The 23,669-nt window shown below is 45.7% G+C and overlaps 1 protein-coding gene across 8 annotated transcripts in view; it reads left to right on the top strand.

The window, feature by feature from the left end:
- Positions 1-23,669, top strand: part of WNK2 (WNK lysine deficient protein kinase 2) — a gene marked incomplete at its 5' end in the record, with an annotated part of 155,085 nt that overhangs the window by 62,493 nt on the left and 68,923 nt on the right. For 6 of the 8 annotated variants that reach the window (XM_082656718.1, XM_082656717.1, XM_082656716.1 and 3 more), the window contains 10 exons: positions 1,979-2,134; positions 2,541-2,732; positions 4,212-4,766; positions 7,250-7,543; positions 8,097-8,146; positions 8,940-9,108; positions 9,195-9,311; positions 9,696-9,866; positions 10,137-10,182; positions 10,697-10,816. In XM_082656718.1, coding sequence (XP_082512844.1) covers positions 1,979-2,134; positions 2,541-2,732; positions 4,212-4,766; positions 7,250-7,543; positions 8,097-8,146; positions 8,940-9,108; positions 9,195-9,311; positions 9,696-9,866; positions 10,137-10,182; positions 10,697-10,816 — 1,870 coding nt within the window. The remainder of the gene's footprint in view (positions 1-1,978; positions 2,135-2,540; positions 2,733-4,211; positions 4,767-7,249; positions 7,544-8,096; positions 8,147-8,939; positions 9,109-9,194; positions 9,312-9,695; positions 9,867-10,136; positions 10,183-10,696; positions 10,817-23,669) is intronic. The other 2 variants (XM_082656720.1, XM_082656715.1) reach the window with 2 other exon arrangements.

Below are 23,669 nucleotides of genomic sequence, written 5' to 3'. Positions count from 1 at the left end.
AATAATTTGTTAGATGAGATGGAAATTGCTAGATGAGGGAGTCACATTTAGCATTTGTTTTTTTATTTTGATTTTTTTTAATGTTAAAGAAAGCAAAACAATTGCTTGCTTCCCAGTCCCAAATGGTCAGTCCCAGGGAAGTTGCCCTTGAGCCAGGCTGTGGAGAGGGGTCCAGAGAGAGATTTAGATGCCCCTCAGGCCCAGAAGTGGTCAGGGCCAGTGCCCCTGCCCGAAGAGCGTCTCCTGCCTCACGTTACAGTGGCACCCAACGTGCTCTCACATGTGCTCTCACTCCACGCTCTCACGTGTGCTTTCAATCACGCACTCTCACACTGTGGCTGCCTTTTGGGGCTGCTGAGTGCCGGGCCCCAGCCTTTCTGGCCACCTCTGTCTCTCTTCCCTCCCCTCCTGACTGCTCAGGCTCAGAAAGTCCCTTTGGAAAAGCAGTTGAAGCATTTGCCTCTGCTGACTGGAACCCAGTATTCATCTGCAGTTTGACTCGTTTCGCAAAATTAAGTGAAATACGATTTTAGAGCAGGAAGAGTTCATTTATGAGAAGGCCACCTGCTTCTCAGAGCAGTGGTTCTCGGCTTTAGGTCACCCATGCTAGGGCTGAGCCAGAACCTTCCACCGGCCCTCATCCCCTCTAGGGCAGGGTCATACTTTCCCTGGCCCCACAGTGTGCTCTCCACCCAGGTCCCTGCAGCACTGCCCCTGTCCTAGTTTTGGCTCACAGGCCGGGATGCCCGTGCACAGGTAGGTCGAGGGCCTGGCCAGGATGCACCCAAAATTGGCTGGAGTGTTCTCTCCCATCTTTTGCCTATTTATGCAAAAACATCTTGGACAGAAGGGGTCCCCAGGGTGCACTGAGGGCTCCTGGGGAGGGTTGCCATGGTGATTTGCCCCTGGGACCCAGGGAAGAAGTGGCACAGACGGTGGAGTCAGGAGTACAAGCCGCTCCTCTGAGGCCTCCAGGCTGCCTGAGCTCCTGACTCCTGCTGGGCTAGGGATTGCGGCTCTAGGAACACGTGCACATGTGACTCATTCCGCCCTGTGGCTTCAAGTGAACGCAAAGGAGAGGTTCCATTCTACCCCATGCTGCTTTTCATAAAGCGTTTACTGCAGAAGATGAAATGAGTGATAATGGTTTTGGAAATCACGTGTTTCATCTAGAAAACAAGTGAGAGAACTTTCTGATGTCGATGTGCTCTCACCTTCAGAAGTCATCTCTGTGTTTTTTTCCATAGCTCTCACCTGCTTCTCACATCCCCACTATTTTGAAGTAAATCCTAGACAGAAAGATGTTTTGCCCCAAGATATTTCAGTCTATATCTCTTCAGGATCAAGACTCTGAAAACAAAACCCCGTACCATTATTGCACCTAAAAATGAACAAGTTAGCAGCTGTTCTTAATAGCATCAAACATCCACTACTCAGATTTCTGACTCTTTCCTAGTCCATGTCTATGCTGTGCTTGGCGGTGAGGGCTCACGTCTGTGGCCTTGTTTCTTTCCTGATGGGTGAGTCATGGGAGACTCGCAGCTCTTCAGGTCACCCCTCTCTCCAGCTCTGTCCCACGTTTTATTCCCACGTTTCCATATTCTGTTTGTGAATATATCCACATGTACACATTTTATATTGTCTTATGAACAAGACATGTATGCCTTTTTATCTTTCCCTCATTTAATGTCATAACAAGCGTTTTCCAAGGTTCCACAAATCTCTTTTAATGATCTTTTCTCACAGCATGATATTCTGTGGAGCTGAAGTTCTAGGACATTCCCTGGTTGGGAGGTGTGGCTGTTCTTGGTTTAGGGACCTCCACACCTTGCTTCTGCTGCATCATGTTCCTCGGAAAGGGTCCCTGGCAGGATGGCAGGCACGGGGAGTGAGAGATGGGTCCCTGGAGATGGTGAGTGTGTGCTTGGCAGGGCTCCTTAGGACAGCTCCTGAGTGTGGCTCTGGGTGCTTTTTGCAGCCTGGCCTGTCCGTGGCCTCCATCCCGCCCCCCGCCCGCCCTCTGCTCCCACAGCAGCCTTTCCCGGAGCCGGCCATGAGCTTCGCCCCTGGGCTGCCGCCGCCCAGTGCCCCTGTGCCGACAGGCCTAGGCCAGCCCACACCCCCCGCCCACCAGGTGAGTGCTGGCTGCCCCTCTTTATGGGTACCATGGGTGCCTCGGTCTCCCCAGGCCCTGCCCATCCGTATTGGCTGGCCTGAGCCCAGTGTCTGTGAGCCTCCTGGCAGGTCCAGGCCCCCTATACGCCTTCTCTGCAGTTCCCCAGGGCCCAGGGTGTAGATGGGAGTGGGGGTGGGTCTCTTGTGTCTGTGGAGTTCAGGGTTCCGCAGCACTCAGAAGGTCCCCGTTGCACACAGTGGTCCTCCCAGATCTGTGTGTCCCGGGCTCCAGCCTGGGTGTTTGAACATGTGTGTGGGTATGTGTGTGTGTGCATGTGTGTCAGTTGATTTTTTCCGTTGTGTCTAAGTACATAGGTGTATCTCAGGAGGGCACTGGTCTAAGAGAAGCCCCTCTCTCTTTCTAGCCTCCTCACCTGACCCAGCCGGTACCCCTGCCACAGGTCCTGGCCCCACAGCCTGTGGGCCCCCTCCAGCCGGTGCCCCCCAACCTGCCTCCATACCTGGCTCCGACCTCCCAGGTGGTGGCCCCTGCTCAGCTGAAGCCCCTCCAGATGCCTCCGGCGCCCCTGCAGCCACTTGCTCAAGTCCCTCCACAGGTACCTCTCTGTCCCCTGCCCTACAGCCTCACCTTCTCCCCCAGTCTGGTTGGCTGTTCCTTGTCCTCAGGGCACACGGGTCCCTCAAGAGAGAGACACTCCCTGATGACAGGGCGGCTGGGCTGCCGTGCTCTCCTGCCTTTGACTTCTGCCCCACATGCATCTAGGATGGGGAAAGGTTTAGTCCACAGTCAGACCAGAGAAGCCAGGATGGGGCTGTGAGCACGTAGCTATAGTCACCGTCCTCCACAGAGCTACTCGAGGCTGTGCTGACCCTGGATTCTTGGGAGTCCAGGGGACAGCCGAGCAGCTCGCCAACTACAAAGAAGAGTTGACTGTAAAAGTGACTTCTGATGCCCGTCTTCGGGGGAGCATCACGGGACCAGTATCACTTGATAGCACGTGGTTGATGCTTGGGTGCTGTCACTCAGGCTAATGCTGTCAGTGGTCATGCATGTTTCCAGTGAACCTTGATCACGGGACGGCTTTCGTTTCATGGATCCCATTATAGTGTGTTGGCAGAGCTAGGATGGGAAGTGAAGCTGTGAGTGTTCCTGCGGTTTATAGGCACCACCCAGAAGGTTCTTTCATGTCAGCAGTTGCCTGTCACCAGCCTTGTCCTCATTACTCCAGCATTGGAGTCACTTTCATCATCTAGTTCACCCACCACCTTGCTCCTGGTGGTCGGGCATTTAGTTGCTTTTCAAATACACAGAGGTCAGTTTGCATATTTTCGCTGTCTTATAATTACACAAAGGCACATATTATGCAATGCTCGTGTGCCCGCAACCAGAAAAGCTTTATTTTAGAGAGAACTGTCAGAGAATCTGCTGAAATGTTTGAAGGGCTAGATCCACGAGATGTCTCCAGGATGGACGAGCAGACACTGAAGGTTCCAGAGCTCTGCTGCTGTGAGACGCTGCTGTCTCCCAGGATGCATGGCACAGGGGCATTCGGCCAGCAAGGAGGGGCTGGAAGATATGCTTTTCTTGAGATAACCTGTTGAAGAATTTGGTCTCAGTGTGAATTTATACAGATTGGAGGGAATCAGGCAAAGTAATTTCAGATGTTTGGGGCCAGTCCGGTAGCTCTGGCAGTCCTGGTCTTTCTGAATGAGAACATGCCAAAGCTGTGAATCTGATGGTCACTGTTATAACCCCTGATGTCCTTGCAGTCACCTAGCAGTAGCCTCAGCATGGCCCAGCCTGAGCCCCTTTGAGGTGGTGCTGAAGGCGGGGCTGTCTTGAAGGTCATGTCTGCACCCCACACCCTTCTGAGGCCTCCTGCCTTTCCTTCTGTTTGATGGTATCATACACTTGGTTCCATTTAAATTGGGTTTGTTTTTGTTCCCTTCTATAGAAGCTACACAAAAGTGTGTTGGGGCAGAAGCTGTGGGTGACGTGGACCCTCTCACCCAGTGCAGATGTGCTGCAGACACGGCCAAGTCTTGGTGGGGCTGACATGCTTGTTCTCTTTCAGATGCCTCCACTTCCTGTTGTCCCCCCCATCGCTCCACTGGCCACAGTCGACAGCCTCCCTGCAGCCCTTCCTGACCTGCCAGCCACCAGTGGGCCCGCCGTGCCTCCCCCCTCTCAGTATTTCTCTCCAGCTGTCATCTTGCCAAGCCTCCCACTCAGTGCCACCACTGCTCCCCTGCCCACGTCACCGGCCCTGCCTCTGCAGACAGTCAAGCTGCCCCACCCTGCAGGGGCACCACTGGCCGTCCCATGCCAGACCATCGTGCCAAACGTGGCGGCCACTGCTACTGGCATCCCTCTGCTGGCTGTGGCTCCACAGGGTGTGGCTGCCCTGTCCATTCACCCCACTGTGGCCCAGCTCCCTGCCCAGCCTGTGTACCCGGCGGCCTTTCCGCAGATGGTGCCCAGCGACGTCCCGCCTTCTCCCCTCCATGCAGCGCAGAATGTGCGGGCTGCCCCTCCCCACCCGGCACCCCCCATGCTGCCACAACCCCACAAGCCAAGTGTTGCCCGCCTTGCCGAGCAGGCTGCTCCGGCCGCCAGTGCTGGGAGTCAGGTAACCCACCTGCTGGCCAGGGCCCACCCTCTAGGCACTGGGAGACCCCTTAGCACACGAGGAGTTCATGGACCTCTGCTCCTTCTCAGCACCTTGACCCCGGTAGCAGAGTGGGAATGGACAAGCAGGCAGCTCTGTCCCGTGGCTGCAGCGTCTCAACCAGCATGGGGGGTGTCTGCTGCCTCCTCTCGCCTCCCAGCACGTGTTAGGAGCCTTGGGGATTGGGGTGGCTAGAAGCTCCACTCTTGGTTCCTTCCCAAGTGTCAGTAGCAGCTGCTTGTGGTGGGGGGGCTCCTGGGCATTGTGGCACCTGCCTTCACCTGGATAGGGTTGGCAGTCTCGGTGCAGCTGTGTCAGCCGCTCCGTGGACGCTGGAGAGGCTCACGCTGCCTGTCTTGTTGCCTGTCAAAGTAAAGAAGGCGGGTAACCCCCATCTCAGCAACTGGGAAATGAGGCAGATGGGGTTCTGACGGGATCTGTTGGTTGTGGACTGGGCAGTGCTGGGTGTACATGGGTTATTGGTTCCAAGGCAGTCATGGCAGACAAGGATGATGTCTCAGAATCAGGTGGGGACCATGGGCAGCTTGTTGGGCTGACAGTGAAGGGATACAGGGACACGTACCCTGCTGGCTGGGCGGACCTCCCCGTGGCTCCACGCACCTGCGCAGCCCATGCGTGTTTTGGAGCTCCAGGGCAGTTATCCACCCTCACGTGAGGAGAGGAGCTGGCGTGGGGCTCTCACCTTGTGGGGGGCTCTCACCTTGGGGAGGCTCTCATCTGGGCATCCCCCCACCTAGGGAGCCTCTTACTTGGGAGCCCTCCCACCTCAGGGCCTCTTACCTGGGCGCCCTCCCACCTGGCCCCACCCTGGCTCTAAGCCTCAAGAGCTTTGTGCCTGTTGGGCGTGTCCTTTGCCGTTTGAGCTCAGGCTCCTGCCCTTTTGATTTGGTCATGAAGATTCATTCTGGAAGTGTGCTAAGGGGCCAGGTGTCCCCCTAGCTCGTTTTGTACTGAATCCATTCTAGAGTAAGGCACTGTGTCCTAAGTATGCACAGATTCTCCTGGATGTTTCTGTCCACCGGGTGTGGCTGCCCTGTCCATTCACCCCACTGTGGCCCAGCTCCCTGCCCAGCCTGCGGCCTTTCCGCAGATGGTGCGGAAGAAGGGATTTGTACTCGGAGAAGGAAGGGACGATTTTCCTTGACCAGTAGGCTGGTGTTTGTTTGAAAACCAGTGTGAGGAGGTGCATCAGTCCAGTGCCTTGCCTGAGCAGGCACCTCCCTGGTCTGTTACTTGGAGTAACACTGACTCGGGTCAGGGCCATTTGGGGAAAGGCAAGGGCCGAGTGGAGGCCTGGGGGTCTGTGGTGTCATTGCTGGGCCCGTGCCTGACGCCACATGCTGGCCTGGCACACTGTTGGCACTGGGTTGTTGGCTCAGCCAGTGGCTGGAGAAGGTGCTGGGTGCTTAGAGGTCACTGGCCAGGCCTGGTGGCCTCTCTGTGGTCCGGCTGGCAGAGGGTCTGGAGTTGATTGATGAGCTTGTCTGGCCGCCCAGAGGCTTCCCTGTGCTGAGGGAAGAGACTCCCCTGAATGCACCAGCTGGGGTGTCTTTCCAGGAGAGAGGGCTCCTCGGCTAGGCTGTGGCTTTCGCATCTTACCCCACATACCACGTGTCTTATTGGTCTCATACCAGCAGGCCCGGTGGCGGGTCATTCCCATTCCCAACCTCAACCCTGAACTGGAGCCCTTAGCCTGTCTTAGCCTTCCCCCATGAGAGCTTTTCAAGAGGGAACAGTAGGGAATCTGGTCCAGCTCCTGAGTCACCCCATGGAAGGCATAGGTCCACAGTCCCTCTTGCCATGGCTGGGATTGGAATGCAGGATTTGTTTGTTTGTTTTTTGCATTACGCGGCCCCTCACTGTTGTGGCCTCTCCCGTTGCGGAGCACAGGCTCCGGACGCGCAGGCTCAGCGGCCATAGCTCACAGGCCCAGCCGCTCCGCGGCATGTGGGATCTTCCCGGACCGGGGCACGAACCCATGTCCCCTGCATCGGCAGGCGGACTCTCAACCACTGCGCCACCAGGGAAGCCCCGGAATGCAGGTGTTGACCTGACAGGAGGCTTGGATGGAGTAGCGTGGTGGCCTGGCCCTGTAGGGTGGTGGCACAGAGCCCAGACAGGTGCTAAGTGTATGCCATACTTACAGCTTCTCAGCCTGACTCAGCTAGAAGTTCCGAGATGAAGTGCAGTTTTAGGTTTGATTTTATACAGATGGGGACATGAGAGTGTCCATTCTTGTTTGTTTCATTAAATCTGCATACAAACATTCCTGGATTTGTCTGTGGGGTGTGGGTGGATGGAGAGGGATGTCTGCATTTCCTGCTCACCTGCCTGGATGGTGGAAGTGCCTGCTTTGGTCCGGGACCCTCAGGAAATGCCATGGCCCGCACCCCAATTTGCATCCCTGTCCTCTGTGCCCCCAGATCCTGCTTGGCCACCCGCCTCCATATGCCGTGGATGTCACCACCCAGGTCCCCACAGTGCCTGCGCCTGCTGCCGTTCTCTCCCCACCTCTGCCAGAAGTGCTGCCGCCTACTGCCCCTGAGCTCCTGCCTCAGCTCCCCGGCTCCCTGGCCCCCACAGTGATGGCAGCTGCTCAGAGCTTGCCTGTCCAGACCACTGCGCTCCTGCCACCTGCTAACCTGCCACTGCCCAGCGGTCCTGGGATCACTGGTCCCTGCCCAGCCGTTCAGCTGACAGTGGAGCTGCCCCCGGAGGTGTGTGGCCCTCCCCTTGGGGCTTAGCCCCCATTCCGTCACCCTGATCCCAGCACCACGGCAGCCCTCCTGTGCCATGACCTTGGGTCTCAGCCCTAGAAGTCGGGGATGCCCTTGGGAAGGTGGAAGCATGTACTCAGGGACACCATGGGTGCTGTTCTTATCTTCCTCTGCTGTCCCTGGATGTCACACTTTCTTTAATGACACATCCAGCTGGAGACCGTGATTTTTACACATGGATTCAGAGTGCTTTTCTTTGGAGGCGATGGGAAGGCCTGTGACAATTCTTCCTGGGCCATGTGCTCCCTCATGGGGATGATCAAAGTGGGTTAGCGTGTTTGGAAAGGGGGTGGCCCCAGCTTTTAGAAATCTGCTTGGCTCCAAGCGTTAACATAAAACCCCTCACTCCTGCCACCCTGCGTGGTTTGCTTGCTGCCGTCAGAAGGAGGCGGGTGGCGGGCTGGGCTGTGGAGGTGGGGAGACAGCAGACTGATGCGTCTGTGTCGCGGGGGAATGGATGTGACCTGTCCTCCTTTCCATGGTTTTATTTCAGGAGCAGGCCTCGCAGGACAAGCAGCCAAGCCTCCCTCAGAGCTGTGAGAGGTAATGGCACACTTTGCCCTCATGTGTCAGGGCTTCTAACAATGTCGCTCATTTCCAAGTCTGACGTGGTGGAGCTTCAGGTAGCTCCTGTGGGGTCTTTGTCAGTGCTTGTTGAAATTTGGTAGTCAGTTGTGTTCTGGGTCCTTGTGCTGGTCTGCAATGCCGAGGACCTTCTAGAAGGGAGAGGCTGCGGACAGAGAGTCAGCAGGTCTGGGGACCGTGGGGAGGCCTGGAGGGCAGGGCAGAGTCCAGCCCACATCCTGGGTCTCCCAGCACCTCAGGCACGGAGAATGTTGCATTTGGGGAGGGAACTGGTTACAGGAAGTGACCCTGTGTCCCACGCTTCTGGTAATGCCAGCACCAAACTTGGTGTTCCGCAAAGTCTCCTCAAATCCTACAACAACTGCATCTGGCTGGCGTGTTCCCCTTGCTGTTGAACAGATGGGGGAACCGAGGCACGGGGGAGGATTGTGTCTTAATCCTGACATTTACTGTAAGCCGAATAAGCCTGATTCACAGACCAGGAGCTGAGAGGACCTAGGTCCTGGGTCAGAAAGGCCATGTGTTCTCTACGACTCCAACACCGCCTAGGACAGATGTTACAGGGGGAGAAGGGCATTGGGCTCAGGGGTCTCTCTCCTGGGCATGGCCAGCTTTAGACTCTCTAGGTTTTCCAGGTGAGCACACCCAGACAGTAAATCTTCTGGCTGTTTCCCGAAAAGCCAAGTTTCCACGTGAGGCAGGCTTGCAGGCTCTTCCTTTGGGTACTGTAACATTCTTGGTTTTTGCGTAGCTACGGAGGTTCTGACGTCACTTCTGGAAGAGAGATGAGTGACAGCTGTGAAGGTGCATTTGGTGGGGGGAAGCTGGAAGGCAAGGCCGCTCGGAAACATCACCGCAGGTCCACGCGTGCACGCTCCCGCCAGGAGAGAGCCAGCCGGCCCCGGCTGACCATCCTGAATGTGAGTAGCCAGGCAGAACGGGCCGGCAAGACAGGGCTGGCTAGGCACGGCCTCCTCCCTGGTCTCACTGCCTCAGTGTCCTGTAGGTGTGCAACACGGGTGACAAGATGGTGGAGTGCCAGCTGGAGACCCACAACCACAAGATGGTGACGTTCAAGTTCGACCTGGATGGGGATGCACCTGACGAGATTGCTACCTACATGGTGAGGCTAGGTGTCCTGCCTGGTCAGATGAGTCAGTGGCCCTTCCCCTGGGACTGTGAGGCTGTCTCCCTGTGTCCTTTGGGCGCATGCCTGCCAACCCCACTGAGGAGAATATCGGTTGCCAGCCTTACCTGTCCTCCCGCCTCTGCAGGTGGCTGCCTCTTGTGGGCAGCACTGGCCCATCACCTGGAGGGCCTGCTTCTCAAGCTGTGGCTTCTCTTGCTGAACCGTGCAGCCCTGATGTTGGGAACTGGGCTCCCTGGCTGTGTCTCCCCTCTTGGGTTTAGTCCAGAGTAGAAGTCAAGCAAATCAATCAGTGAAGACCCAGTGTGGCCAGTGGCCCGAGGTACATCCCTACCAGCAGGGTTGCATGCGCTGTTGCAGGTAGAGCACGACTTCATCCTGCAGGCTGAGCGGGAGACATTCATTGAGCAGATGAAGGACGTCATGGACAAGGCAGAGGACATGCTCAGTGAGGACACGGATGTGGACCGTGGCTCTGACCCTGGGGTGAGCCCGCCGCACCTCAGCACCTGTGGCCTGGGTTCTGGGGAGGTAAGTCCCGGGTAAGAGGTCCCAGGAGGGTCTGGGCCTGCTTATCTCCCAGCTCCAGGCTCTGTGAGTACAACACTGTGATGTCGCCTGCTGGAGGAGCCTGTAGGCCATGCAGTGCTGGGTGAGGTGGCTGGGAGGGTGGGCGCCTTCAGTTCAGTTAGAAATGTCCGAGCTCCTGAGGCCCCTCAGATGATTTGAGGCAGTGCTGTGCTCTGAAGGAAGTTCTTGTTCCACGCAGTCTGCTGAGTTCTGATCCTTTACCTCCTTCAGGAGAGTCGCCAACCCCAAGCGAATGCCCCGGTGTATCAGCAAAATGGTATGTCTCCTTTCAAGGCTACACCTGCCAATCAGACATGCATTTGGAGGAGGCATATCTGTCATTGTCCCTTCTCTGCCTTCCAGCAGGCATTTGATAAGAGTCCCACAATGAGCATATTGTAAGGGGTTTTGACTACCACACGGGGGGGGAGTGCTGGAGTGTGTGGTGAGCATGCCCCCATTGGGGGACAGCTGCCCTGTCTGAGAAGCCATATCTGGCCTGGGTTGGGACGGAGCATTGTGTGGACTCGCTGCTGTCTGCTGGTCCCCCAGCCAGCATTACCCCTTCAGTGATGCACCACAGGTGTCCTGGGACATAAGCCTGTGCTGGGGGGACTTGTGAGAGCCTCTGCCAGTGAGGACCCCCTGAGTGGGTTGCACATCCTCCCCACTGGTGTGAGAGGAGTTCCCCAAATCCCCATACGGCAGGTCTGGTGCTGGTGGCGAGGGGTCATGCCAGCCTTGGGAGAAACCTGCTCACTCTCACCAGCTGTTTTTGCCCTGCCTCTTAGTCCTTCACACTGGGAAGAGGTGGTTTATCATCTGTCCAGTGGCTGAGCATCCAGCAGCAGAGGCCCCCGAATCTTCACCCCCACTTCCTCTGAGCTCCCTGCAGCCAGACACCAGCCAAGGTATGAGCAGCCAGAACCCCTCAAATCTTCCTCCTTGATAATTAGGTGTGCCTCCTGTGTATTGCTCCACATCACCTCATTGTCCTCAGCCTGGCTTTACCTGTGCTCATGTTTTGCCAGCAGGTGCTGTGTGCCCAGCAAAGTGCAAGGGCCTCACCCTGCACTGTTGCCCCAAAATGCAGAGCAGTCTGTGGGGCTGTGTCCTTGTCTGTATCCCTGTCCTAGTTTTCCACCAAATGAGCCAAGTCAAGGTGGCACTTAGGCTTGGGCCTGCCAGTTACCTTCACAGTGCAGGTGAGGCACATGGGCTGCACAGGTGTGTGCTGAAAGGGCTCTGCGCTTGCCCTTTCTTACCAGTATTGTTGTGGGAAGAAGTCTCAAGGAAAATCAGAAAACATTTTGATATGAACAAGAATGAAAATACAACATATTAAAATATGTGGGATGCAGCTAAAACAGTAATTAAAGGGAAATTTATAGCACTAAATGATTAGAGGAAGAAAGAGATCTCAAATCAGTATCCCAAGCTTTCATTTTGAGAAATTAGGAAAACTAGAACAAAATCCAAAGCAAGCAGAAGGAAGGAAATAAAGAGAAGAAATCAATGAAATTTGAGACAAAAACAATAATAAAAACAATGAAACCAAAAACTGATTCTTTGGAAAGAATTAATAAAATGATTAACTTCTTGTAAGACTGACAAAGAAAAAGACACAAAATACCAATATCAGGAATAAAAAAGGAGACCACTACAGATCTTGTGTAAAAGGATACTAGTCATGGAATACTATGAACAAACCTGCACACATAAATTTGACAACTTAGATGAAACAGACTAATTCTGAAAGCCACAAACTACTAAAACTCATCCAAGGTGGAATAGATAACCTGAATACTCCTATTAACAAGATTGAATTTGCATCAAAAAATCTCCCAAAGGAATTTTCTAGGCCCAGATAGTTTCACTGGTGAATTCTATCAAACATTTAATAAAGGAAACAACACCAATTCTATACAGTCTCATCCAGAAAATGGAAGAGGAAGGAACACTTCTCAAATAATTTTATGAAGCCAGCGTCACCCTTATATCAAAACCACACAAAGGCAGTACAAAAAAAGAGTGACAGATGCTAATCTTTCAAGGATATAGAGGGGGAAAAAAACACTCAATAACATATCAAAAAGACAAATCTAGAAATTTATAAAAATAGTAATATGCCATAACAAAGTGGAGTATATCCTGGGAAGGCAATATTCAAAAATCAATTAATTCACCATATAATGTCAATGGGAATTTCCTTTCTCTACAAAGGGAAAGATACATGATCATATCAGTTGATACAGAAAAAGTATTTGACAAAATACAGCATCCATTTATGATAAAAATGCTCAGCAAACTAGCGATAAAACGGAACATCCTCAACCTGATAAAGGGCATCTACAGAAAACTGACAGCTAGCATCATATTTAGTGGTGAAAAGCTAAATGTGTTTTCCCAGAGATTGGGATCAAGGCATAGATGTCCACTCTCTCTATTCCTATTCAACATCACACTAGAAATCTTAGATTCCAGATGGGCAAGAAACAGAAATAAAAGGCATGTGGATTGAAAAGGAAGAAATAAAACTGTCTCTGCAGCTAATATGATTTTATGTGGAAAAAACCACACGCATTCTTCACAACAAACAACTCTTAGAACAAGTAAGAGAGTTTAGCAAGATCACAGGATATATAATCAACAACAAAAATAACTATATTTCTATGCTGACAGTGAACAATTAAAAACTAAAATTTTGAAAGAATACTATTTACAGTGGCTCAAAAAAAAAGATAATAGCTATAAATGTAACAGAACATATACAGAATCTGTATGGTGAAAACTATAAAATATTGATGAAATGGATTAGAGATGACCTAAATAAATGGAGAAACATTCTATGTTTATGGATTGGAAGACTCAACATAGTAAAAATGTCAGTTCTTCCCAAAGTGATATATAGATTTAATGCAATACCAATAAAAATTCAAACAGGATAATTTTTGCAGATATAGGCAGTCTGACTGTAAAATTTATATGGAAGTACAAAGGTAATTTAAATAGCTAAAGCAGTTTTGAAAAAGGAGAATGAAGTTGGAGGCATCACACTACTCCGTATTAAGGCTTATTTTAATGTTACAGTAATCCAGAAAGCTCAGTATTGGCAAAGGGACTGGCACATAGATAAGTGGAAAAGAATAGAAAGCCCAGAAATAGATCCATAGAAATACGGCCATTTGATTTTTTGGCAAAGATGCAAAAGCAATTCTATGTAGAAAGGATAGACTTTTCAATAAATGGTGTTGGACTAGTTGCTTATACATAAGCAATAATTGAACCTTGACCTATGCCTGACATCTTATATAATAATTAACTCAAATTTCATTGTATATCCAAATAGAAAATGTAAAACTATAACTTTTAGAAAAAAACGTTGGAGAAAAACTTTTGTGACCTGAGCCATGGAGTCGTTAGATCTAACACCAAAAGCATAACCCATAAAAGAAGAAAATGGATAAATCAGACATCATCAAAATAAAACTCTTTTGCTCTGTGAAAACCACTGTTAAGAGAATGAAAAGACAATCTGCAGACTGGGAGAAAATAATTGCAAATTACATATTCAGCATAGTATTTGTTCTGAAATATATAAAGAATTCTCAAAACTCATCGGCAAGGAAGCAAAGAACTCAACTAAAAAATGGACAATGGACTTGAATAGACACTTCCTTAAAGAGAACATAAGGATAGCAGTTAGGCACATTAAAAAAAATTCATGTCATTGACTACCAGGGAAATGCAAATAAAAGCCATAGTGAAGGATCACCATGCACTTGTGAGAATGGCTAAGTTAACAATACTACGATTTGGTGTGGATATGGAGCAACTGGATCTCTCATGTTAGTGGGAATGCAAAATGGTATAGCTATTCTGGAAAATAGTTGGGCATTTTAAAAATAAAAGATATACTTAGTATATGACAACAATTTCAATCCTCAGTATTTATCCAGGAGAAATAAAAAATCATGTTCAATAAACACATATATAAGTGGTTATAGCAGTTCAGTTGCCTAATTGCCCAAACTGGAAACAACCCAAATATCCTGCAGTGGGTGAATGGAAAAACAAACTATGGTGCTTTGAAAAAGAAACAACTATTGACACATGCAACAGTATGAGTGAACCCCAAAGGCTTACTGAGTGAAAGAAGCCAGTCTCAAAAGGCTACATACTGTATAATCCCATTTATAATGACATTCTCAAAAAAACTATAGATAGAGAACAGATCAGTGTTTGCAAGGAGTCAGAGGTAGGGGGAGAATGTGAGTATAAAGGGATAAACCAATCACATTGTTTTGGGGTGACTGAATTGTTCTGTATTGATTATGGTAATAATTCTATGGATGTATGGTGCTAAAGTTCTCAGAACTCTACACCTAAAGAAAAACTCCATTTTACTGTATGATAATTTAAAAAGTGAAAAAAATATATATATGTTAAATATATATGTTGATAATGAGGCAAGATAGCATGAAAGGAAGGCAGCAGCAACAACAGACAATAAAAGAGACCCTCAGACTTCTACTTTAGGCCAAGATGGATAATAGGCACTGGATTTATTTTCCCTCAAAACAACTAAAAAAGCATGCAAAATATATGAAAGAATGTTTTTTAAGACTTTGAACATAAGGCAGTGAAGGACATTGATCCCTGAAAAAATCTATGATCATTTCAGCTGACTGCACTGAGAAAGTTTTCACATCCCAGAGCATGGAGGGAGGGACCCAGGTAGAGCTCAGCGGACTACCTGTGGTGAGGAGACTGACCTGAGAGTCTGAGAAAGCCCGAGGGCAAGAGTTGGCTGGGTAGAGTTCTGGAGAGGAGAGAGCAGCGCAAAGAGAAAAGTCTGTGGATTGACAGAGGACTCCCCTTGATTATTTTGCAGAGTAGTGTATGTGAGGAAACTAGTCAATGCCAGGAAATGAAGCACCCCAAAGGATTAGAGGGAATGGTACTAAAGCTCATATGGACCAGAATGTCTGTTCCTACCAGTTAGCTGGAAGGACTTATAATTCAAGAGACATTGGGTAGAGTACTTGCCTCAGTTGTGGGGAATAATTAGCCCTAGACTTAAGAACAGGATCTGAAAATATCAAGCCACAGTAGCTTAACTGCATCCCACAACAAAGAATGTTTCTAGGAATACAAATTCATACAGCACCCAAGAAGGCAAATTTTACATTGTCTGGTATCCAATCAAAATTACCAGGCAGGACAATATGAGAAAAATTCCTCATTCTAATGAACCCATAGCTGACACAGTTGTAAGAATTAGCAGACAAGCACATTAATACAGTTACTACAACTGTATTCCATATGTCCAAAAAACTATAGGAAATAGGAAAGAAATGTAATTTACCTTATTGATAAATCAGGAAAGACAATTCATAAGATTATCTCAATAAATGCAGAAAAGGAATTTCACAAAATTCAACAGCTATAAACATCCTTAGCAAACTCTATATGAACTATATAGGGTTAAACCTGATAAGGTATATGTAAGACCTGTGCAGTGAGAACTACAAAACAATGTGGGTGGAAACCAAAGAAGACCTAAAGAAGTACCCTATTCATGGGTCAGAAGACACAGTATTGTTACAGAGTTAATTCTTTCTCAGTTAATCAATAAATTTTATGCAGCTGCCGCAAGAATCCCAGAAGTTTTTTTCTAGCAGTTGAAAAGCCAACCCTATGAAAATGTAAAAGCCATTGGAATTTGGAAATAAGAGAAGTAGATTGGAATGCTAACACTAGCTGATTTCAGGAATTATTATAAAACCATAGTGATCAAGACTGTGTGGTATTGGTATAAATACAGATAAATAGATCAATGGAATAAAATAGAGTCCAGAAATAGACCCAAACACATAGAGACACTTAATTTTTTATAAACATTTCAAAGAACATTCAGTGAAGAAAGGACAGTCTTTTCAGTCTTAGGACTATTGATCATTCATATGTGAAAAATGAATATCCATACTTAACACTATATACAAAAATCAACTCAAAATGGAATGTAAACCTAAGTGTAAAACTGAAAACAATGAAACTTATAGTAGGATACACAGGAGAATGTTTGTGTGACCTTGGGTTAGATAGAGATTTCTTAGATATAGCACCAAAGCATGATCTGCAAAAGAAAAAAATTGGTAAATTAATCAAATTCAAAATGTCTACTCTTTGAGAAACAGCAAGGGAATGAAAAGAGAAACCAGAGACTAGGTGAAAATATTTGCTAACCATATATGCAATAAAGGACTTGTGTCCAGATAATAGGAGGAACTCTCAATGCAGTGAGAAGAAAATAAACAAGCTAACAAAAATATTTGAACAGACACTTCACCTAAGATTTGTGGGTGCCAAATAAGTATATGAAAAGGTAATTATTCAGTAAGAAGCTGCAAATTAAAATCGCAAGAGGATACCACTACACACCTATTAAAATAGCTAAAATTTAAAAGACCAAGTGTTGCTGAGGATCTGGGGGAATTGAAACTCTTATACACTGTATAAAATGGAAAACAGCTGGAGAACCTTGGAAAACAATTTGGTAATGTCTTTTAAAAATAAACATACAAGTGCCATAGGATCTAGTTATTCTGCTCCTTGGTACGTATCCAAGAGAAATGAAAGCAGATGTCCATGCAAACACTTACACAGCATGTTCATAGCAGCTTTATTTATAATAGCCGGAACGTAGCAATAGCTCACATGAACAGAAAAACATATTGTGATTTATCCATACCGTATAACACTGCTCTGCAATAAAAACGAATGAACAACTGACATTCATTATAGTATGGGTGATTCTCAGAATACGTCAGTGAAAGATGCCAAACAAAAAAATAATGCATGCTACATGATTGCATTTATGTAAAAGTCTAGAAAATGCAGACTAATTTATAGGGATGGAAAACAGACGAGTGGTTGTCTGGGAGTGAGGTTGTGGTAGGAAAGGAAGGGAGGTATAGATTACAAGATTCGTGAAGAAATAGTTGGGAGAATGATGGACATGTACATTATATTGATGGTGGTGAAAGTTTTGCTTATATGCCTGTGTCAATACTTACAAACTCTACACTATAAATATGTACAATTCATTGCATGTCAGTTATACTTCAACATAGTGGTTAAAAACCAAACAACAGTTACAAAGAAAGCTAACTCTCAGGGGCTCCAGATAGTGGAGTTACCAGACAGAAAACTGCTTACTTAGTGTTAAAATAAATAAATGACTAGAGTGAAACTTTTGACAGAGAATTGGAAAGTATACCAAAAAAACCAAACCAAAAAATTCACCCTTCAAAAACAAACTCAAATGGAAATTCTGGAGCTGAAAGTTACAGTAGTTAAGATTAAGACCTCACTGGATAGTTTGTACACTGCTGCAGAGAGAATTAGCAAACTGAAAGGTAACTTAAAAGAAAATACTTAAAGTAGAATAATGATATCAAAACTGATGAAAAACAAAAGAGGAGCTAAGCAATGTAGGGGTTACTATGAGATAGTTAAACATACATAATTGGAGTCCCAGAAAGTAGAAGAATGAGACAAAATCAAGTTTTAGGAGGTAATGCAGAGAATTGAAAGGCATTAAGACACAAATTGAAGAAGCCCTCCAAACTCTGAGAGAAAAACTACACTTATATATATTATAGTTAAAGTACTGAATACCAAAGGCAGACCAAAGAATTTAAAGGATGCTAGAGAAAAGAGCAGGTACTGATTTGGACAGCTCCCATCTCACTAGATACAGTGTTTGCCAGTAGACCAAGGAATACTGCTATCCTCAAAGTGCTAAAGAAAATAAGCATAAACCTTGAATCTCTACCTGGTGGTATCGTCCTACATAATATGAAATGAAGACTAAAGGGATTTATCACCTGCATATTTCAAACAAAGATATACCAGGGAGGATATTTTTAGGCAAAACAACAGTGACCCCAGATGGAAGGTCAGAAATACAGGAAGGAATAAAAGTAATGGAATTATAAACACATTGACAGGTCTAAAGGAATGTCGACTGTATAAAAACATAATGTTTTATGAGATTTGAAATATATTTGTTGTGTTAAAATACATGAAAATAAGGGCATATTTATCAGGGGGAGGGAATTGTACTCATAGGGCTCCTGGGTTCTTGCACTGTAGGGGAAGAGGGTCGAAATCAAGAATGTATATTGTAGTCTATAGAATACCCTTGTAAGAGTTGTAAAATAGTAGATAACTTTCACACTCATGGGGAATGAGTGGCTGGGGGAGAAATTTTACAAAACAAAAGGCAAAGAAGGAGAGAAAAAGCAACATTGAACATGATGAAAATATAGAAAGTCATTAGTAAGATGGTAGTTTTAACCCCAACAAATGAGTAATTAAATTAAATGTAAATGAAATAAATATCAAAGGTTGTCAAAATGTGAGAGAACAAACCAATAACAAACTAAGGCGTAAGACTACAAAAGGTGAAGAGTAAAGAGCATGCTAATACTAACCTAAAGAAAGCTAGAATAGATCTTTTCTTTTTCTTCTCTTTTTTTTTTTTTTTTTTGCTGCACTGTGTGGCATGTGGGATCTTAGTTCCCCGACCAGAGATTGAACCCGTGCCCCTTGCAGTGGAAGTGCAGAGTCTTAACCACTGGACCACCAGGGAAGTCCCATAGAGTAGATCTTTTTATATCAGATAAATAGACTTTAAGACAAAAAAGTAATGGTGAAAGATTCAGCTTTCCAGGAAGATCAAGTAATTCTATATTTGCATGTCTTTTAATAACACAGCCTCAAAATATATAAAGCAAAAATTAACACAACTAAATGAAAAAATAGAGTAATCTATAATCATCATGGGAGTTTTAACTTTTAGAATGGGAAGACAAAACCCAATAAGGATATAAAGGATTTCAGCAATAGAATTAGCAGTCTTGTTCTATATGTAGGACACCCAACAGCTGAAGAATGCACATTTTTTCAAGTCCACAAAGAATATTTTAAAATTAGCCATATGCAGGACACAAAGCAAATCTCAAATTAAAAAGGATCAAAATTATTCAATGCATGTTCTCTAACTACAGTTGGCAGTAAGCTAGAATTTGAAAACAAGAAGATACCTAAAGTCTCCACATGTATGACAGTTAAGAATTACATCTATAATATCTCATGAAGCAAAGAAGAAATTATAGTGGAAATTGAGAAAATATGCTGAATTATAATGATATGAAAATCATGCAAATGAAAATATTACTTATCAAAACATGTGGGTTGCAGCTAAATCTATATTTTGCAGAAACTTTGCTGCCTCAAATGTCCATACTAGAGAGGCAACAAGGCTAAAAATCGACAATCAAAGTATATCCACTGTAAAAAGTTAGAAAGAGAAGAGAAAATTGAATGCAATTAAAAGGAAGAAATAAAACAGATAAATGCCTGAATTAATGAAATATAAAATAAATATACAATAGAGTGTCAACAAAGCTTAAAGCTGGTTCTTTGAAGTGGCAAATAAAATTGGTGAGCCCCTGGTGATACTGACTGCAGGAAAGAGAGAAGGCACAATCAATATCAGGAATGAAAAAGAGGGACATTGCTACAATCTGACAAACATTAAGAAAAAGATAAGAGTACATTCTGTATAACTCCGTGCCAATAAATATGAAAACTGGTATGGATGTTGTCCTGGAGAAATATAAGAAGAAAGAGAAAATCTGAAAAGTGCTATAAACATTAAAAAGTTGAATCAGTAATTAAAAACCTTCTCACATTTATGCTTTGTTGTGGCAAGATTGCTGGAACAGCTCAGTGTATAGACTTCCAGTTTCAAGTATAGTCAGGAAAGAGAGTTCTCCCTTTTCAGAAGGATTCAGAAATTCTGGGCCTAACTCCACAATGCAGAACTAGGAATAATACCTGTCTCTAAAGCAGTCATGTGACAGGGGGCTGGAATGCACAGACTGACCTGTGCCCAAGTTACATGCACATCCCTGGACAGTGGTTCCCTAGAGGAAATTCAGAGTGCTGCTGCATGAGGGAGGGGATGAATGCTACATAGTCAAACCTGAAACATGTTTATGATGGTGAGAATGGTGGACTTGCTCAAATGTTGGAAAAGAGGTGATAATTGTTGAGAAAAAAGGAAAAGAACAAAAGATTCATGTGAGGAGTGGAGAATTCTGGCCAGATTAAAAAAAACAGATTAAATAGACCCTCCCTCAGAAGATAATGGGGGAGGAGTGACATCAGCAAGATTGCAAAGTAGATGATATCAGCATTCATCCTCCCATAAAAGCAATTGGACATTGATCCATAAATGGAAGCAGCTGTGGGATGGCTCAGGAGTCCAATTAAGGACACAGTGGAGCAAAAACGGAGAATAACTGCACAGAAAGGATTGTGGGAGATGAGCTTAGATGAGATGTCAGGAGATGGCAAGGAACAAAGAAGGCTGGGGTATCTGTATCAGCCACATTGCCAGTGCCATTGTGGTCCCCAGTGGCCTGCTCTATGGAGGCCCCATTAGCCTTTGCTGCTAAGGACCTCAACAGCCCCCATAGCAGCTGTGGGCTCCCCACAGCTTTCACGGCAGAGGACCCTGTAGTGTTAGCTGGCATGGGCCCCAGTTGTGTACTCCACAGAGGCCATTGGGAGCTTTCACCATCGAGGTAACCAACAGCCATCACCACCACGAAACAGCCCAGGGAGGGAGATGCTGCTGCACCTTATTTCCCCCTCCCCTGGAAGGAGCTTCTCTCTTGCTGCCCTGGGACCAGGGCTGCCAGCTGCCTCCCCCAACCCTGTGCATACCCCAGACCCCAGAAGCCTGGCTATTGCTGTTGCACCCATGCTTCCGATACCAGCTCCATGGTAGCTACCATAAGCTACCACACTTCTGCACCTGAGACACTAGAGCCACCACCATTGTGCGCTAGCCAGCACCCCAGAACCTGGAGCCATCATTGCTCTGTGAGTGCCTGCACTCCAGACCTCTGCTTTGTCTCTGTGCCATCGGCACCTATACATCAAACACCAGTGCTACCACTGCCAGGAGGGTGCCCACAAGCTGGGCCCAGTGCCAAGAGGTATCCCCTCAACAACAAAATCCCCATGGGAGAAAAAGAGATCAGGAGGTGTTCAGAAACTTTTACCACTGTAGATCCCAACAGCCTCCACAGCCACTGCAGCCACCTGCAGTTGAGGACCCCTGCCATCTTTGCTAGTGCTCACCTCAGCTGGATGGAACCACACAGAGACTACACTGCTGGGCCTGCCCTGTACCTGTAATCAATATACCCCACCCAGCCAGTGTCCCTGCACCCACTGGCATGTGAAGGTCTTCCCCACCAAAATCAGTTTGTAAGGTCTAGAAGAGATGACTGCTCCTTCAGATACACAGATATCAATACGAAGTTACAAGAAACATGAAAAAGCAAGGAAATATGACACCACCAAAAGGCACAGAATAATTTTCTAGTAACTGACCCCATAGAATTGAAGATCTATGAATTGTCATAGAATTCAAAATTGTTTTAAGGAAACTTGGTGTGCAACAAGAAAACACATGTAGACAACACGACAAAATTAGGAAAACAATACACAAACAAAATGAGAAGTTCAGCAGAGAAATAGAAATCATAAGAAGACCAAAACAGAAATTCTGGAGCTGAAGAAATACAGTGAATGAGATTAAAAAAAAAAAAATGCAGTAGAGAGCATCAACAGCAGACTTGATCAAGCAGAACACAGAATCTGTGAACTTGAAGATGGGTCATTTGAAATTATCCAGTCATAGAAGAAAAAAGAAAGAGGAATGAAAAAAAGTAAAGAAAGCCTGTGTGAATTATGGTGCTCCATCAAGTAAGTAATATTTGCATTGTGGGAGTCCCAGGAGAGGAGAGAGAAAGAAAGTGCAGATAGCTTATTTTAAGAAATTCCCAAATTTAGGAAGATATCATGTACGTCCAGGTACGTGAATATCTTAAGTCCCCATATAGATTTAACTTAAAGAGGGCTTTACCAAGATACGTTATAATAAAGCTATAAAAATCAAAGACAGAATTTTGAAAGCAGCAGGAGGGGAAAAAAAAAACCTCGTTTTATATGAAAAAAGGCTTTTAGCAGGTTTCTCAGAAGAAACCTTGTGGGGCAGGAGAGAGTGGAGTGATATATTCCAAGTGCTGAAGAAAAACCCTGGTGACCAAGAATACTACTTTAACTGGCAATGAAGGAGAAATAAATACTTTCCCAAACAAACAAAAGTTGAGGGAGTTCATCACCACTGTACCTGCCTCATGAAAACACAAGAAAGTAAAAAATTCACTGGTAAAGGTAAGTATATAGGCTGTTTTAACTATATTTTTATTGTAAGCTTCATGGTAATCACAAAGTAAATACCTATACATAAAAGGTAAAAGAAACAAAGTGTACCATTACAGAAAATGATCAAATCACAAAGGAAGCTGGAAAGAAAGGAAGAAAGGAACTACGAAACAGTAAGATAACAAGAAGATGGAATAGTAAGTCCTTGCTTATCAATAATTACTTTAAATGTAAATGGATTAAATTCTCTAATCAAAATATAGAGTGGTGGTATGAATTAAAAAAAAAGACAAAACTATATGCTGTCTACAAGAGACTCACTTCAACTTTAATGGCATACATATGCTGAAACTGAAGGATGGTAACATATATTCCAGGCTGATGGAAACCAAAAGAGAGCAGGGCAGTTACATTTATATCAGACAAAATGGCTGTAAGTCAAGATCTATGACAAGAGACAGTGAAAGTCATTATATAATGATAAAGAAATCAGTTAGTTTATCAAGAGGATATAGCAATTGTAAATATATGTACCCAACATCAGAGCAACTACATATATTAAGCAAATATTAACAGCTCTTCAGGCAGAAATAGACAGCAGTGCACTTACAGTAGGGGACTTAAGTACTTCACTTACAATAATGGAGAGACTTTCCAGACAAAAAATCCATAAGGAAATATTGGACTTCAGTGGCACTTCAGAACAAATGGACCGTAACAGACGTAAACAGAACATTCTACCCAACAGCAGCAGAGTACATGTTCTTCTCAAGTGCACATGGAACATTCTCAAGGATAGATCATTTGTTAGATTACAAAACAAGTCTTAACAAATTTAAGAAGATTGAAATCACATCAGTTTATCTTTTCCAACCACAGTGGTATGAAACTGGAAATCAATAACAGGAGGAAAGCTGGAAAATGCACAAATATGTGGGAATTAAGCAACCCGTTTCTGAATAACAAATGGGTGAAAGAAATAGAAAAAGAAATAAAAATATCTTGATACAAATGAAGATGGAAACAGAGCATACCAAAACTTATGTAATTCAGCACAAGCAATTTTCAGAGGAAATTTATAGTGATAAAAACCTGTATTAAGAAACAAGGAAGATCTCAAATAAACAATTTAAGTTCACACCTCAAGGAACTAGAAAAAAGACAAAATTAGTCCAAAGTTAGCAGAAGGAAGGAAACAACAAAATTCAGAGCAGAAATAGAGATTAGAAAAAATATAGAAAAGATCAACAAAACTAAGAGCTAGTTTTTTGAAAAGATAAACAAAATCAGCAAAATTTTAGCTAGGCTAAGAAAATAAAATCAGAATTGAAAGAGGAGACATTACAACTGATGCCACAGAAATACAAAGAATCATGAGAAAATAACATGAACAACTACACACCAAAACATTGGATAACCTAGAAAAATGGATAAATTCCTGGAAACATA

The sequence above is a fragment of the Grampus griseus genome (genome assembly GCF_964374135.1).
Source record: "Grampus griseus genome assembly, chromosome: 6".
Lineage (NCBI taxonomy): Eukaryota > Metazoa > Chordata > Mammalia > Artiodactyla > Delphinidae > Grampus > Grampus griseus.
Note: the sequence above shows the minus strand (reverse complement) of the source record. Positions and strands in the feature narration are given on the sequence as shown.